This window comes from Sturnus vulgaris, chromosome 21, assembly GCF_052056855.1.
Source record: "Sturnus vulgaris isolate bStuVul1 chromosome 21, bStuVul1.hap1, whole genome shotgun sequence".
Classification (NCBI taxonomy): domain Eukaryota; kingdom Metazoa; phylum Chordata; class Aves; order Passeriformes; family Sturnidae; genus Sturnus; species Sturnus vulgaris.
Window position 1 is genome coordinate 7,534,490 of NC_142263.1, and position 15,169 is coordinate 7,549,658.

General features: G+C 43.8%; 1 protein-coding gene across 3 annotated transcripts in view; it reads left to right on the forward strand.

The window, feature by feature from the left end:
- The window catches only part of LOC106860234 (sphingosine-1-phosphate transporter SPNS2-like), a 132,462-nt gene that overhangs the window by 78,456 nt on the left and 38,837 nt on the right, over window positions 1-15,169 (forward strand). For all 3 annotated transcript variants that reach the window (XR_015807974.1, XM_088177193.1, XM_088177194.1), the window contains exons 4-8: window positions 3,017-3,168; window positions 4,998-5,064; window positions 7,610-7,752; window positions 8,866-9,018; window positions 10,642-10,831. Coding sequence is in view for 2 of the 3 variants with exons in the window: in XM_088177193.1 (XP_088033319.1) it covers window positions 3,017-3,168; window positions 4,998-5,064; window positions 7,610-7,752; window positions 8,866-9,018; window positions 10,642-10,831 (705 nt within the window). In the remaining variant the exon portion in view is untranslated. The remainder of the gene's footprint in view (window positions 1-3,016; window positions 3,169-4,997; window positions 5,065-7,609; window positions 7,753-8,865; window positions 9,019-10,641; window positions 10,832-15,169) is intronic.

Genomic DNA, 15,169 nt, shown 5'->3' on the forward strand with positions numbered 1-15,169 from the left:
GTGTTGTTGTTTGTATTTTTTTCTTCTTATATGAAAAACAAAAAGATGAGGCCAGTCATGGATGGGACCACTTTTTGCCTTGGGGAACTCTCCAGCTGTGCCTCCTCAGAAACAACTAAAACATAAGTTTTGAGTGACTGATTAGAGATGGAAGATGGGGAGTCCCAGCTCATTTTAACAAATCAGTTTTATCATGTGAGTTCCAACAGGGTGGAACTTCTTACCTGAAGAACTGGTAAGAAGAGGAATTCGCTTTTTAATCATAGATATAGAGCTCCAAAACCAGGCACAGTATAGAACTGACTAGAAATAATTCCTGAAATCGTTTTAGATTTTTCTATGTTTAATCTATTTGTCACAACTTAATGGCTGCATGGTCCATAGTCTTGAATATCTGATCTCAGAAGAGCAATACTATTCAGGTCTTTATTTGGACTATGCTTTTTAAGACTGCTTTTATTCCCAGATGAAGTAAAAATCTCCTTTTTTAAGTTTAAATACCACTGCTTCAAAGAACATAGTTTAAATATTAAACAGATATTTGGAGTGCATCAGCGTGGGATAAGCCAGGGAGGAGGACTTGAGGAGGAACTGAGAGAGAAGAGTGAATGTGTTACTTGTTGCAGATAATTTCATTTTATTGGCCACCTGATTCCGTGGTATTGATGAAACTGAGTCACTACCACAAAAGGAATACTTGGTATCGTTTTCCTGCCTTGCACAAGGATTGTAAGAGGAACCTTCTAACAACATTGTTTGGAGGAAATTCCTACCCAGGGCATTCACTGGGAGCGATACCACCTGATGAGCACCAAACTGTGTCATTTTTCTGGAGGTATTTCAAATTTGAGGAACATCCAGTGCATTTGCAAACTTGTCATTCTTCAGGTGTAAATAACATTGTCCATGCTCATCCCAGGCAGGTGACTGCTCTGCCTGTCACCCTCTCTGTGATCCAGATCTAAACTTCATCAGAAACCACAGCCAGCCTCCAGTTCCCTGCTTTCTAATTCTGCATGACTAAGCCTTTCAGCACGTTATAAATACTGTTGCTCATTCAAAATACATTGGTTACCTGTGCACCAGTGACTGCCAGCATATTTCTGCAGTGGAGTGGTTGAGCATTGGGAAATTGGCATCAATTAAATCATTTGAGTCACAGAGCTGCCCTTTCTGCCCACACCCACGTGTGTGAGTTACATACAGGGAGATGTACAAATGTGAGCAGCACTGCACACACCCTGCCAGCAAACAAGGAACTTGTATTCCTGCAGAAAATGGGTATTGCTCCAGAATTCACACCAAAATATGAGGAAGTGAAGAGTGCACAAAAGTATTTTGGTTTTGTGGCTATTGGAATTCTCCAAATACTCTTTTCAACCAGGGATTACAGTGAGGAAAACAATGCAAACACGTCACTGGTAGATTTTTGTCTGCTGATGGATATATTTATGACTGAGGCACGTGGCTTGGAGTCTGCATGGCATTTTCCATGTTTGTGAATGAGACTTGTACTCTGGCTTGGCTTTGCTGTAGGGCTCAAAATCAGTCATTTCCCTTGACTTTTTCCTATCTGAAGAAGGAGAATTGATAATTGCTCATTTTTCCCAAAGCACTTTCATGGTTAAGGACATATCATAAGCATAGAATGACAGAGTGGTTTGGGTTGGGAAGGAACTTAAAGCCCATCCCATTCCACCCCCTGCATGGGCAGGGACACCTTCCACTGTCCCAGGCTGGACACTTCCAGGGATCCAGGGGCAGCCACAGCTCCTCTGGGCAATCTGTGCCAGGGCTTCCCCACCCTCACAGGGAAGAATTTCTTCCTAATATCTAATTTAAACCTGCCTTCCTTCAGTTTAAATCCCTGCTGTTCTTCTCACAAATGATCTATAGAATAATGACAGTAAATTGAGGATTTGTAGAGGTTACACTTGTAGAAATAGATTTCTCTGTGCTTACAACTTTCTGCATTGACTGGTTCATTTCTTCCCCTGCAATTATTTCTGGGTGTAGCTCAAGCTGATTAGATGGCTGAGAGTTTGCTTGTGCTCATGTATCAGGTATTCAGGCATCAAAGCATTGTGTCTTAGCCTGCACTCAGCAGCACCCAGAAAACTGCAGGGACAGTGAAAGAGCTTAGGCTGAAAATCAGGTCCTCACAGTGTTGCTTAAAATGGGCCACTAAGAAAATTCTATTAGGTAAACAATTCCTTTTTGACCATTCTAGATTGTGTTGTGCTGAATGTGAAGTATGTCCTCGTTCTGTGGGATTGCCCTTTGCCCACAAAGGCAGGATTTCCCTGGAATGCTGGATGCCTCCTCCGTGCCCCTGCCCTGTGTGGCTCCAGGTCATCCCCTGCAGGTGCTGCTTAGAGAGTGCTTGGGTGCTCCTGGGGGTCCCAGCAAGGCTCAGGTCTCCTCGGAGAGTTTTGGGGAGCTGTCTGCTGCTGCTCAAGGCAAGTGGAGTGAGATGGGTGCTCAGCACCTTTGAAAGATTCTGTTATTCCCTAGCTTTTAATGAAGGAAGATATTTAGTTTGAGGGATTGCAGGTTCAACTGTTTCCCAGCTTTGAAGAGCCTTTAGGATTTCACAGTCAGAAGCTGTCCTTGGCATGCTGGGGAGGATGGGTTGTGCTTGGCAGGAGTTGCTGTTTCTGGATCCCAGAGCAGGGTTTGTTACTCACCCACCTCCCCAGACCTTCCCAACTCAGCAAGAGTGAGCTGGGATCTGGGAGCAAACTGGGAGTCTTCTGCCTCTTCTAGATTATACTCTTGAATGTCACTGAGTAAATGCTTTATTATTACTTTTCTTTCAGGCCTATAAATCTTCACAAAAAATATAGTCCTTTTCTTCTGGGCAAAAGACAAATGAAACAACTCTGAAGTTCTAGAAATAAATGCATACAGGAGGATAATTTTCCAGTCACATGAATTTGTATTTCCCTGACTGTTGTCCATCCTGTATTAAAAAAGCCAAGGGGGGAGCTGCTAATGTTTCTATTTCTTTTCTCAGTATTTCTGGCTCCTCGTGCTCTCACGGGGTTTGGTTGGCATTGGTGAAGCGAGTTATTCCACTATTGCACCAACCATCATTGGGGACCTGTTCACCAAAAACACCAGGACCCTTATGCTGTCTGTGTTCTACTTTGCAATTCCTCTGGGCAGGTAAGTGACACTTCAGTCTGGTTTTGGCTCTTCTCTTCTATAAACTCACACAGATCTGAAACTGCTAATGATGATAGTTCTTGACATTGGCTGGAATGGTTTAGACAGGAAAATATTGTGAGCAGTGACTAATTAGTTGCAGGAATTAGGTTCTTTTTTTGGCCCTGTTACTGGTTCATGTGTGACTTTTGGGAACTAATGGGAAGTTTGTTGTTGGTTTATTTAGTTTTTTTCCCTACTTTTTTACAGCAATGGGGTGGAAATGGAATCAAAATATTTTAGCTGACTTTTTCTTTCAGTGGAGTTTCTTTATTAGCCCAACACAGATCTGATTGTTGGGTGGGAGGGAATCTGTCAATTTTTTTGTTTTTAATGGCTGACCCTCTATTGTGAGATTGTCAGCAAGCTGGCTTTGCATAGTTTGCATATCAATTCCCAGAGCTGGACAACATCCTGGGCAAAAGGGCATTATGGGCTCATTTCCAGCAGGGAATACATGGGCAACATGTTCCAAACTCAGAGAAAAACTTCTGGTGGTGCATTTTATAAGCTGGAACACTTACCTGAGACATAAAACTCACAAAAATCCTTTTGCTCTTGAGGAAAAAGACAGCACCAGATCCTTAATGGGTGAAAAGAATATTTTGTCAAGAGGAGCAAGGATTTCAAATATTCACATAGAAAATTCAATGAACTAGAAAGAAATTACAAATATTCATCCTGTGGAGCCAGATTCTGGGACTTCATTATCTCAATATCCAGCAGCAGCATGGATTACAAGGCCATGGAGGGTAGGACAAGGGCTGTAAACTGAAAGAGGTTTCCATTGGATATTAGGAAGAAATTCTTCCCTGTGAAGGTGTTGAATTCCTGGCACAGATTCCCAGAGCAGCTGTGCCTCCCCCATCCCTGGCAGTGTCCAAGGCCAGGCTGGACAGGGCTTGGAGCAGCCTGGGATAGTGGAAGGTGTCCCTGCCCTTTCCAAGGGGTAGGACTGGATGGATTTTAAGGTCTCTTACACCCAATTCACTCTGTGATGATTCATGGTTTGATTTTGGGGCCTGGCTGGGTGAAATGTCCAGTTTTAGGGAGGTTATAGCTGACAGGCTCCAAAGCTTAACAGACTCCAGTAAAGGGGGGGTGGGTCTGGGGAGGGGGGCTCACAGTTGCCCCACTACAGTCCTGGCAAGTTTTAGCCAAGACAATCTCAGCAACAAATGCAGCAGTCTTGGAAAAGGATATTTACCTTCAGTTCATGTTGAGAGAAACGTGGCTATGTTCACCTGTAGTCTCTGGTGATGCACCTTTTGTCATACATGTGGCTGAATGCCTCCCATAAAACTTCTTGCATGTTCTTCTTGGTTTTTCTTCCAAGCTAATAGAAAATAGTCTCTTCCTACATAATTAGAACCAAGTACTATTTAGTGGCAAGAACAAAAGTCTAGTGATGGAATATGCTCTGTCCTTGGAGGGCACTTTTTGACTGAAAGCTTGAACATAAAATGGTTTAACATTCATATTAGCTCAGAGAAAGGCCTGATGTAGAAATGAAATTGGGAAATAAGTGATTTTTAAGTCTTTGTTTCTTAGATTGAAAGGTCAGCTATAAACTTCCAAATTTCCATCAGATTTGAACATTGTTACATCAGCAGTGCTGGGCACAGTCACATACCAGCCACCATCTGCTTCAATCCCCACATTTCTTCCTGTAGGACAAGAGAGCTGAGGACACACAGTGGGTTGTGCTTCTCTTTGCCTTTGTCTAAGAACAGCTGTGACTGAGGCACACTGAAAGCTCTGACCAACTCTCACCTTGGCCTTTCTTGCAGTGGCTTGGGGTACATCACTGGGTCCAGTGTGAAGCAGGTGGCTGGAGACTGGCACTGGGCACTGCGGGTAAGTCCCTCTTAATGACACATCTTAATGACAGTTGGTTAGCTAATTAGTGTTAGGAAGAGTTCCATCACACAATGGCTCAACCTGTTATTATATCTGAGAGGTGAAGGACTGGAAATTCCATCTGTGGATCTTAAATGCATGGCAGATGCACTCACTAAGCAAAGATATGTGGGCTTGGCTTGTGGGACTTGGTGTTTTCCCTGCTTGGGGGCAAGAATTTTCCAATCACTTTGTTATCAATCAATCAATCAATCCTGACTTCTTGATGGGGACAGGAAGACGAGGCATTGGCCTTAAATCAACTCCACAGTCTTTCAGTCTCCTGCTGTCAAGAAACTCTGAGAATGGCTTCCGGCTTTGAGGAAAAAACACTTTGTTCCAGTTTCCGCTTGTTTTTCTGCCCTGAGACAGTCAGTTTCCTTCTATTTTAACCTCTTGGGACCCTGATAAATGGGCTGAAAAGATAATCCACTCCAATCACATACTCACAAACAGCTTGTGCACACAAAGATGTCTTGAAAGAGCAGAGAGGAAGTGGCCCAGCAGAACTGGTTTCTGACCTTTGGGACTGGGGGTGGCATGTGAGGTGCATTCTCTGCTTCGTGGAGACCATGAATCTCATGAAGCTCAGGCCAACACCATTTATAATGGTAGGTGATGAAATACAGGAGGTCCCATGTGAACTGTGACACAGGCCATGCCCAGGGTAAGTAAAGCCAGGAGCATCACCAAGAACAGTTCATCTGTAGATGGGAGAGTGGAGGGCAGTTTCCAGCTGTGCACCTGGACTGGAAAGCAGAGTAGCCTAAAGCTTCCCACCTAGAGGATGCTGCCTCATTAGCAGAAATAGTTAAGAGTAACATGAAGTTTTGAGCAGAGACGAACACAAGGAGTGAAAACCCCAAAGCCCATCCTTTGGTCAGTGGGCTTTAACTGGAGCACCCTTGGAAAACCCAAATCTGCCAATAAAACCCCAATGGTTAATCTGTGAAAAGAGATCATCACTAGGACTTTACAGCTGGTGTATTCACAGTTATCCTGAGAAATCCAGGCTGTCTGCAACACTGTACCCTTACAGGTCAGATTTCCACTATAAATGACACATTGGTGCAGGATTCCCTGGCTGTACAAAATTTGGGGAATGTGATGAGCTGCACACTTCTTTGCTTTGGACACCATTGCTCAGTCTTTGTAGTCCCACAGCACATATAGAAAGCATCCAGACATCAGTGTAAAGCAGCTTCCATCCCTGTGGCAATTCTTGCACTCTTGCAAGATGGGAATGATTCCCCAAGATGATGCTTCCCTCTGTGATCTCCTGTGGGCTCCAAATACAGAGGAGGTCAGGAATAATCCGTGCTTCAGTGGGCTGGAAAAGACAGAAGGGCACGTGGACAAGTGGCAGCTTTGTCTCTAACAATAAAGTGAATGTTTCACTGCAGCATTTCTGAGTGTTCATGGCTATTGTCCTGGTGGGTACTTAAGCTGTTAGATAAAAATCAAAGAGACGCAACAAGAGACTTCTTCTGGCTGCAGAAAAAACAGAATTTCCAGTGTTTTTTTTACCAGTGCTGTGTCTTCTGTTCAGCTGTCATAAGGATGCTGTATCAGGCTTCAGTGTGTTCCTGGATGAGCGATTTTCCTGACTTTTAAGTTCTGAAATACTTTTGTCTTTCCTTCCCTAGAAGGATTGTGAGTTTGTCATCTGTGGACATGAAACACTGCTCCGTGTGTAAAGGCTGTTCTCAGGTTAATAATGGAAGCTTTATGAAAGCTTTTTTTTTAACAGGAATTTATTTTTAAAATAGCATATCTAGAGGAGATGATAATTCAGTGAAATCCATGTTCCTATTTTCCTGATGGAGCTGTTTGAGCTATTGGAGCTATATGACAATAATGGAATTTCAGTGACAAAACAAGAATGGTTTTTATGGCTTGCAAAATGCTGTGGGATCTTTGTATTTTTGCCTAGTGCTTGGAGAAAGGATTGGATACTGGGAAACCAAGCCCTTGAATTCCAGCCTGAATTTTCAATGTTTCTTGGTCTGTTGTACTGAGGAAATCTGGGGAAGATACCTGAAATCAGGAAGCCATTGTGGGTTAGGTGCAAGAGGGATGTATGTCAGGCAAAGGTTTTCAAAGCCAGCATGTTCCCTACACCCAGAGATCTTTCAGCTGGTCTAATTGCCCTTAAAAGTCTTCTGCACTCACCCAGAAACCAACTGGTCTCTCAGCCCAGCTGGGAGTAGGTTTCCAAAGAGTTAAACATCACTGAAGAATCATGTTTAGATGAGTCTTGGTACTTATTAACACAATGGACTGCCTTACTCAGTATTTTCAAAGCTGCATGTTTCCAGAGTGAGATAAGAGAGCCCAGGGGATGACATGGAGGAGGGAAAGGAGCAGATGCCTCGATGCCTCCAGGTTCTGACTGGCTGTGAGGAGCAGCCACTGAAACCACACACATGGATTCTGCTTCTTCCTGACCAGTCAAAGCAAACCCTCCTGACTCCTGTGCTAATTCCCTGCTCCTCTCTTGCAGGTATCTCCACTCCTAGGAATGATAACAGGGACCCTCATCTTGGTATTTGTGCCTGCTGCTAAAAGAGGAAATGCTGAACAACTTGGGGGGCAGCTGAAGGCTCGGACTTCATGGCTCAGAGACATGAAAGCATTGATTAGAAAGTAAGAGCACGAGTGAAAACTCTAATGCTTAGTCAGAACACCCGATGGTCTGGGTTTAGCATGGTGAGACTGGAAAGTGACAACATGCAGGGAGTTGCAGGAAGTTTAGTCTGTGGGCCTAGGAAAGAAAATCACAGTTACATGAGGCATCGAGTGCTGTGACAATGTTGGATTCCAAGTTTTGCTCTAACCTTTCCAAGAATGACATCTAAGAAAAAGTCTGCTTTGTTTGGCTCATACTTCACACAAACCAGGGCTTTTGAAGTGTAGAAATTTCTGTATTCCTGTATTAATTGTTGTGCCACTGTTGTTCAGACGCTTAGATCCTTTCTCTTCTTTAAAAGAGCTGTTCTGCTGAGGGGGAAAGGAGGGTTCTAGCAATTTAAGATTTAAAAAAACCACACAGAAGCTTGCACTATGGCAAGTTTAAATATATGTGAGCAACCAAATGTGACTGAATCCATGAGAACTGAATGTGCTTGGGTGCTTGTATGTGTGCATAAAGGTTCACATGCTCACAAGTGTTTAAGCAGCTGCACTTCCTTCCAAAAATCCTGTGAATGTACAAATACTTTCACTTGTGATTTCAGGGTTACCTTGTAATTCTGATGGGAAACTTGTGATGTCCTTCGTTTTTAGAACTTCTGTCTAGAATACCTTCCTGGTATTGTCCTCCAGTGCCAAAGGACTATGGAGAAGTGATGTTAGATAATTTATCATTATTTCTATGTTACTGCTTTTGGTAGTTTATGTAAGTAGTAACCATATGGTGACATGAATGGGGAGGGAGAAGTGAAACTGTTCATCCAAGGACACAGGTGACATTGGGGTGAAAGCTCTGTCATTCACATAACATGTCTTAGTGACCAAGTACTGTCTTCTCAAAAAGTGCCTTGGATGCTGTGAAGCCTCTCTGATGGGTTCAGTGTGTTATTATCAGTGGAGCATCACATGTGAATATTCCATGCCTCTTATTCTCCATTCCTTTGTGCCTTGGCAAAGGGGGGTGGCAGTGTGGGGGAACACTGCCTTTGTCACTCAGCACTGGCTCCTGTGTGGGGGTCCTGCTTCTTTGCTTTCCCCACTGAACCTTCTCTGCTTTTGTCTCCACAGCCGCAGCTATGTGTTCTCCTCCTTGGCCACCTCAGCTGTCTCCTTTGCCACAGGGGCTCTGGGGATGTGGATCCCTCTGTATCTTCACAGAGCACAGGTTGTGCAGAAGACGGCAGAGACCTGCAGCTCCCAGCCCTGTGGCACCAAAGATAGGTGAGAGTCAGAGTCAGCTGCTGTACAGAGGGGGACAGGGGTGGGGGCTTATTTACCAGAGGAAACAGGCAAGTCCCACAGAGACAAGGTACTAGAATGTCTGTAATTTCCTCTAGGCCCTTGCAACAATGATAGGAAATGCTGGGATTGTAAACTAGGCTTTAGTTCTCTTCTTCATTGCGTGGAGTCAAACCAAGGGAGAAGCAGTGACCTCAGCTGTGTCTTAGTTCCCAGGCTGCAGTGCAGAGTAGAAAAGAGAAAAGATAAATCCTCTAAGGAGGATGTTTGGAGAGCTGAGAATTTGGGCTCTTAAAACCCATCTCTGATAGCAGCAGAATAAGCTGGCAGGTTAGGAAGCCCCAGTGGTGCCTGCAATTCAGAGATTGGAATGGCTCCCCTAAAGCTGCAGGGACTAATCCTGTAGACTTTTGTTTCTGTGTGAGGCAGGACTTCCCTGTTTTATTGCCCTGTAAACTGCTGTGTGTGCTGAGTTTTGCTGAAGAATGTCCCAGAGATCTGGGACACTTTGGGCTGGAGTGTTTTATGTTGTACAGTCGTTTGGGTTTTCAGTCCTGGTTATGGAATATCACTTGCAACACATAAGCTATGAAAAGTAATTCTTCATTTTGTGATGTACAGTGGTGACACAACCAAAAAATGCTATAAAAGCATTCCTCCAGGTAAATAAAAGATACTAGAAAAGCCTTTTGTCAGATCTTTTGCTTTTTAGCTCATGAGGGAAAATAATATTAGGAAAACCTTGCCTAGCAGACATGATCCCATCTCAATTAAAGTAGTTAATGGTGTGGAGTCCCATCAGCCAGAGTGTCCAGCAGGCAACCTCAGGCTGCTCCACAAAAATGCAGTGAGAGAAACACACAGCTCCAGCCTGACTGCCTGTCTGCTGTTCACAAAGAGAAGCTCCCCCTCCTTGATGACACCTCAGTTTTGAACTGTCCTCAAGCTACTCTAATGTGGTTGCCCAAGATCCTGTAATCCAAGTCCTGAACATATCATACAGAGAATCCTCCTGGCTCTTTAAATGGAAATTAACACATTTCAAATGTGTAACCTAACAGCAAAATGCTTCTTTGAAGTGCCTGAAAGGAGTTATAAAGTCAAAGTACGTTGGAAATCAGTGGTACTTAAGAGTCTTCTTAGGTTTCCTTGCCCTGAAGCTTCCTGGTGCCTGTCCCTGATTTCTCCTTACATGATCAATGTACAGGTTATTAATTAGTTTTGTGTATACGTAATTAGCTGTTCAGGGCACTTTGTAGGAATCCCAGTTCCACCCAAGGAAGCAGTGTGAGCCCTTTGCACCCCTTTGCCCATAGATCAAAGCCTGTGCACAATTTCATATGCTTTCAATTTTTCTTAATTTTGGGGGAAGAGGGCTAAAATCATGAGCATTTGTTTTATTTAAAATTTGCAAAGCTATTGTGCAAATCATGCAAATTTCCATTAGTCAGTTTACCCTAATAATTTATCCAAAGACGATGCCCTTTTTGGGGAAAAGCTAAAAAAATCTCAAAAAAAACCCTCAAAAAAACCCCTAAAAAATCTTTCTGCTATTTTCTCTCTTCCTTTCCTTTCCTTTCCTTTTTTTTTTTTTTCTTTTAATAGTTTGATCTTCGGGGCAATCACTTGCTTCACAGGATTCCTGGGTGTGATCACAGGGGCAGGAGCCACCAAATGGTGCCGCTCGAAGACGCAGCGAGCCGATCCCCTCGTGTGTGCTGTTGGCATGCTGGGCTCAGCCATCTTCATCTGCCTCATCTTCGTGGCTGCCAAGAGCAGCATCGTGGGAGCCTATGTGAGTACAATCCTTCCCCCATGCCAGCCCTCCCAAGCTCTCCTTATGACACTGTGTGCATCGTGTCCCCTGCAGAAAGCCTGGGATGTTTTCTTGCCTCTGCCCTTCTCAGTGTCCTTCTTTTTGCCTCTTGGCATTCTGGCAGTATCTAAGTGTGCCTGGAATCTCAGCTGTTTATCCCTGCTGCCATTAGAATTCAGAGCTCCATGGAAACCCACAGCCTTTGGGCTCTTCTGTCTGCACCTCAGTCCACACCTTTATTGCTCCTGCCTGATGTTTTGGTAAAATTGAGCACTTCCCTTGCAGTGAGGGTATTGCAGTGGTACCAAATGACAATTACAGTGTAATTTGTCTGTGGGCAAGCTTTTGGCTCCCTTTCAGTACCATTCATTGCCATAACTAGGTGGATTGCACCAGGCCAGTATTAATTAATTACCCAGTAATTTCAATTTGTTGTCTGTATTTCCATGGCCCGGGAACCTACAGTACTTGATACTGCACAAATGCAGATTAAAATATGGCCCCTCCCTGAGTGCTTATAATTGAATTATATTAAAAGATATCAAATAGAACCAGAAAAATCGAATGGCTTGGGTTGGAAGGGATTTGGAAGATCATGTAATCCAACCCCGTGCCCTGTGCAGGAGCACCTTCCACTAGACCTTGCTGCTGAGAGCCTTCTCCAATGTGGCCTTGAGTGTTTCCAGGAATGAGGCATCCACCACCTCCTGGCCACCCTGTGCCAATGCTTTACCACCTTTATAAAAAACTCCTTCCTTATATCTCATCTAAACCAACCCTCTTTTAGTTAGACTGAAGGGAAAAGGAAAAGCTCAATTACAATAATCCAGCCTCGGGCTAGAATCTTGCTTCCAGTAGGGAGTCAAACTCCAGTCTCTGTACAAGTCTCTGGTTCCCTTTTAATGTCAGAATGAGAGAAGCCTGAGACCTGGGAGAAGTTTATGAAGGGAAAGTATGAGAGGTTTGGAGTAGTGGGATCCCTTCTGAAAGCTCACCCTTCACTTCCACACAGCAGCACGTGCTCATCCAGCAAGGAGAATTCATTTACAAGTAACTGCTGTTCCTCATTTCTCTGGAGTTTGAGCACTGGCCTGGCCATGTTTATTTGCTGAGTCTTTCAGCAGCTGCCACAGTTATGGGGAAGCACAACCAGAAAGAGTGGAAGATCAAAATCATTAAGACAGAGCCAAGAATACCTCCTGTGGCTGTTTAAGATTCAGATCTCTGGTTTAGGATCGTGAACTAACATTTGAACTGGCAGAGGAACGATCACCTCAGACAGCCTGTGAGGGGGTGTTACTGGTTGGTGAATCATTAACCCTCCTTTCACTGATCTATCACACCCCTCACCTGCTCCCTCCACCTCTTTGTGCAGACAGAGCTGTGATTTTCTCCTTTCTCAGACCTAGTGACAGACATGTTCATTTGTGGTGTTCAGTCTCTTTATACAGAAACCTCTCCCTTTCTAGGCTGGAAATACTGTTTTCAAAAATTGTGCAGCAGGAGGTGGCTATTAGTCTCATTTTTATATTTTTTTCTATTTTTTTTAAATAGCCATATAACTATTCTGCATTGTTTAAGGATATAAATATAGATGGTATCATTTAAACCATCCTAGAAACAATTTATTTTATTATGGATGAGCAGTAAATCTAATAAAGAGTCAATGATTTGCAAAGGGAGTTAGAGCTGCATATGGAGGGGGTATGAGGAATATGAGCCTGTTTGTGATGCTATGAGGCTGAAGCAGAAGCAAAGCCTCTCCATAGCCCTGACTGCTCTGCTGCTGGAAACCTGATGCCCACAAAGAGAGGCAGGTCTGGGCTGGAGCTACCAGTGTCTCATGGCACCAGGTATTATTGTGGCAGTGCCAGGCTGAGCTGACTGTCCAAGGCAAGTTTCTAACACAAACTCATGTTTTTCCATGCCATTCAAAGAGCTGCTGCAATCTTGCAGACTTCCAGAATGTTTAATTCCCTTGTATTTCAAGGAGGACAGGAGCAGGAGACCTGCATTGCCAGGTTGCAGGGTGTAGCAGTTTCTCACTGCTCTTTGTTTTAAGTCTTACTGGTCCATAATGAAGGGGAGAGTGTTCTGTGGCTGCTGGACAGCATGATGGGCTAGGCCACCTTCCTTATCTCAAAATCCACCATAAAATCTCCTTCTGGAAGCAATACAGGGAAATTTATGGGTTGATTTTCTTGTCTCTGATACTTTCCTTGACAGCTTGTCCTGGCTCATGTCCTTGAATTCTGTGTCTGTGAAAGGCAAGGCAATGTCTGTCCCACAGCATGGTGGCATTTGCCAACCTTCTGTACTGTGCCTGTCCTTAGGCTTCTGTCATGGATCACACTGTGCAAAAATTGACAATGAATGTTTTTGGAACCCTCATTGGCTCAGAGCCTTAAAATTCTCACTTCCAAGCAATTAGGTGGGTCCCCAAGAGATGATGTTCTGTCTCACTGTGAGAGGAGCTGTGGTGGCCACCAGATCACCATCTCCCTCCCTGCTTTAGTTAACAGTGATAGATTTAATGCTGACTGATACAGGCATCAGCTTAAATGAAGTGTTCAGCACTCCAGCAAGAGCCCTTGCTTTTTAATTTCTTGATTTTAGAGGTTTTATTTTTTTTTGGAAAAGACCTGCATTTTCATTAACACAATCACCCTGCCCCTTACATGTTCTGTAGTCTGCTCTCTTGCTCCCCTGAGCACATGGACTATTCCTCTCCTGCTCAGTCCTTTCTTGCAAGTGATTTTGGTCCCTGGGTGCAGTTGCTATTCCCATTCTGCAGCAGCCTCTCCCACCTGAGGCAGGTAGACAGATGACTTTCTTCCAGCCAGTCTTTTCATACTGATCCAGTAAATTATTGGCAGTGGTAAAGCAGCTGGCAAGGTGGACTAAAACAACAATTCTGTATCATTTAGCTGCCCAGACACCTGCATTTCTCTCTTTTACTATCTTGCTTGGCTGTATAGTCCAATCACTTCTTGCTCAGTTTTCCTTGCAGCATGTGGATTTCTGTTGTAATCCAGCTCCTTAAAGCACCAATTTGCATATCTGTAAGTCCCACTTTTTCTGAAATACAAACTCTTTGAAAATTGGTTTTCAAACCTGTCTCTGGAAACCCATTATATGTGTGACATCATCATCTCACACTGCTCAGACATTTCAAGTGCAGATTTTACACTTATTTAAATCTCCAAGTGACTGGAGAGAGATGCTCTGCTTTGCCTTCCTTTGACACTGTTCCAAATTCCTCAATTTCAACATCTATTTGAATTCCTCAAAGACGTTTTATGATCTTGCAGAAACAGCAAATCCCAGGGTAAAACCTTGCCAGAGAGCTTTTACAGCATCTTAGTCTCAGCCCCTGGGCCTTTGTGTTGTCATGTTGTTGGTGACCTGCCTACTTCAAAATTGCCCAGAACTGAGCTGGAGTTAGAATTGCTCCAAACCCTGGAGTACATGAGGGTGTGTTACCCACCATTTCAGAGAGAAATACAAATAATGAAGATATTGACAGATACACCCTTTGCAAACAGCCATGGATGTGTTTGTAACCTGCTTAGAACTTGCTGTGAGAGCTGCTGGTGTGTCCACTCTGAAATCGACTTTATTTATCATTTTTGGGAGCCAGAATTGGCTAACTGATCACTTAAACAGAAAAGCACAGATGAGCAATCACACACCAAATGGACATGGTGAGATGTTGCACAGCACAGCTGGAGTCAGAAACAGATGTATATGTAGAGGTGAAGCCTCAGTGTAAAATGAGGCTTCAAAAAGTGTGTGAGGAGTCACAACTGTGAGCATTTCAGGAGCAATTATCTGCTCTGGGGCTGCCCTATTTGCTGTGAGCTTCCCCAGAGTCTCCCTGCTGCAGAAATGCCACATATCCTCACATGCCCTTTGCAGTGGGTGAACTCATTTTTATAAGCCCCCAGCAGCAGCTGAAGGACAGACATTTTTTAATGTCAGTGTCTTCTATCCTACTTTTTGATCTTCCTCTTGTTCCTCTTTTCCTTTTGCCAGTGCCCACCTATTAATCTCATATTTCATGAATTGGTTGAAATACACATTCATCAGCTCAGAACCGGTGTGTTCTGAAATTTGTGGCACTTCACTGATTTATTTAAAGGACTCGTGCTAAATTCCTGCACAAGGGACAAGTTCTTGCTGCCTGTAGCAATTGAAATGTGTGCAGTTTGTGTCAGGCCAAGGGAAGCAGTTTGCTGTTTGCAGTGCTGGGAGCAGGCAGGGCACGTTGATGCATTCAGAAGTGATTCCATCATTCCCAAGCTCAGTTTAGTCTCT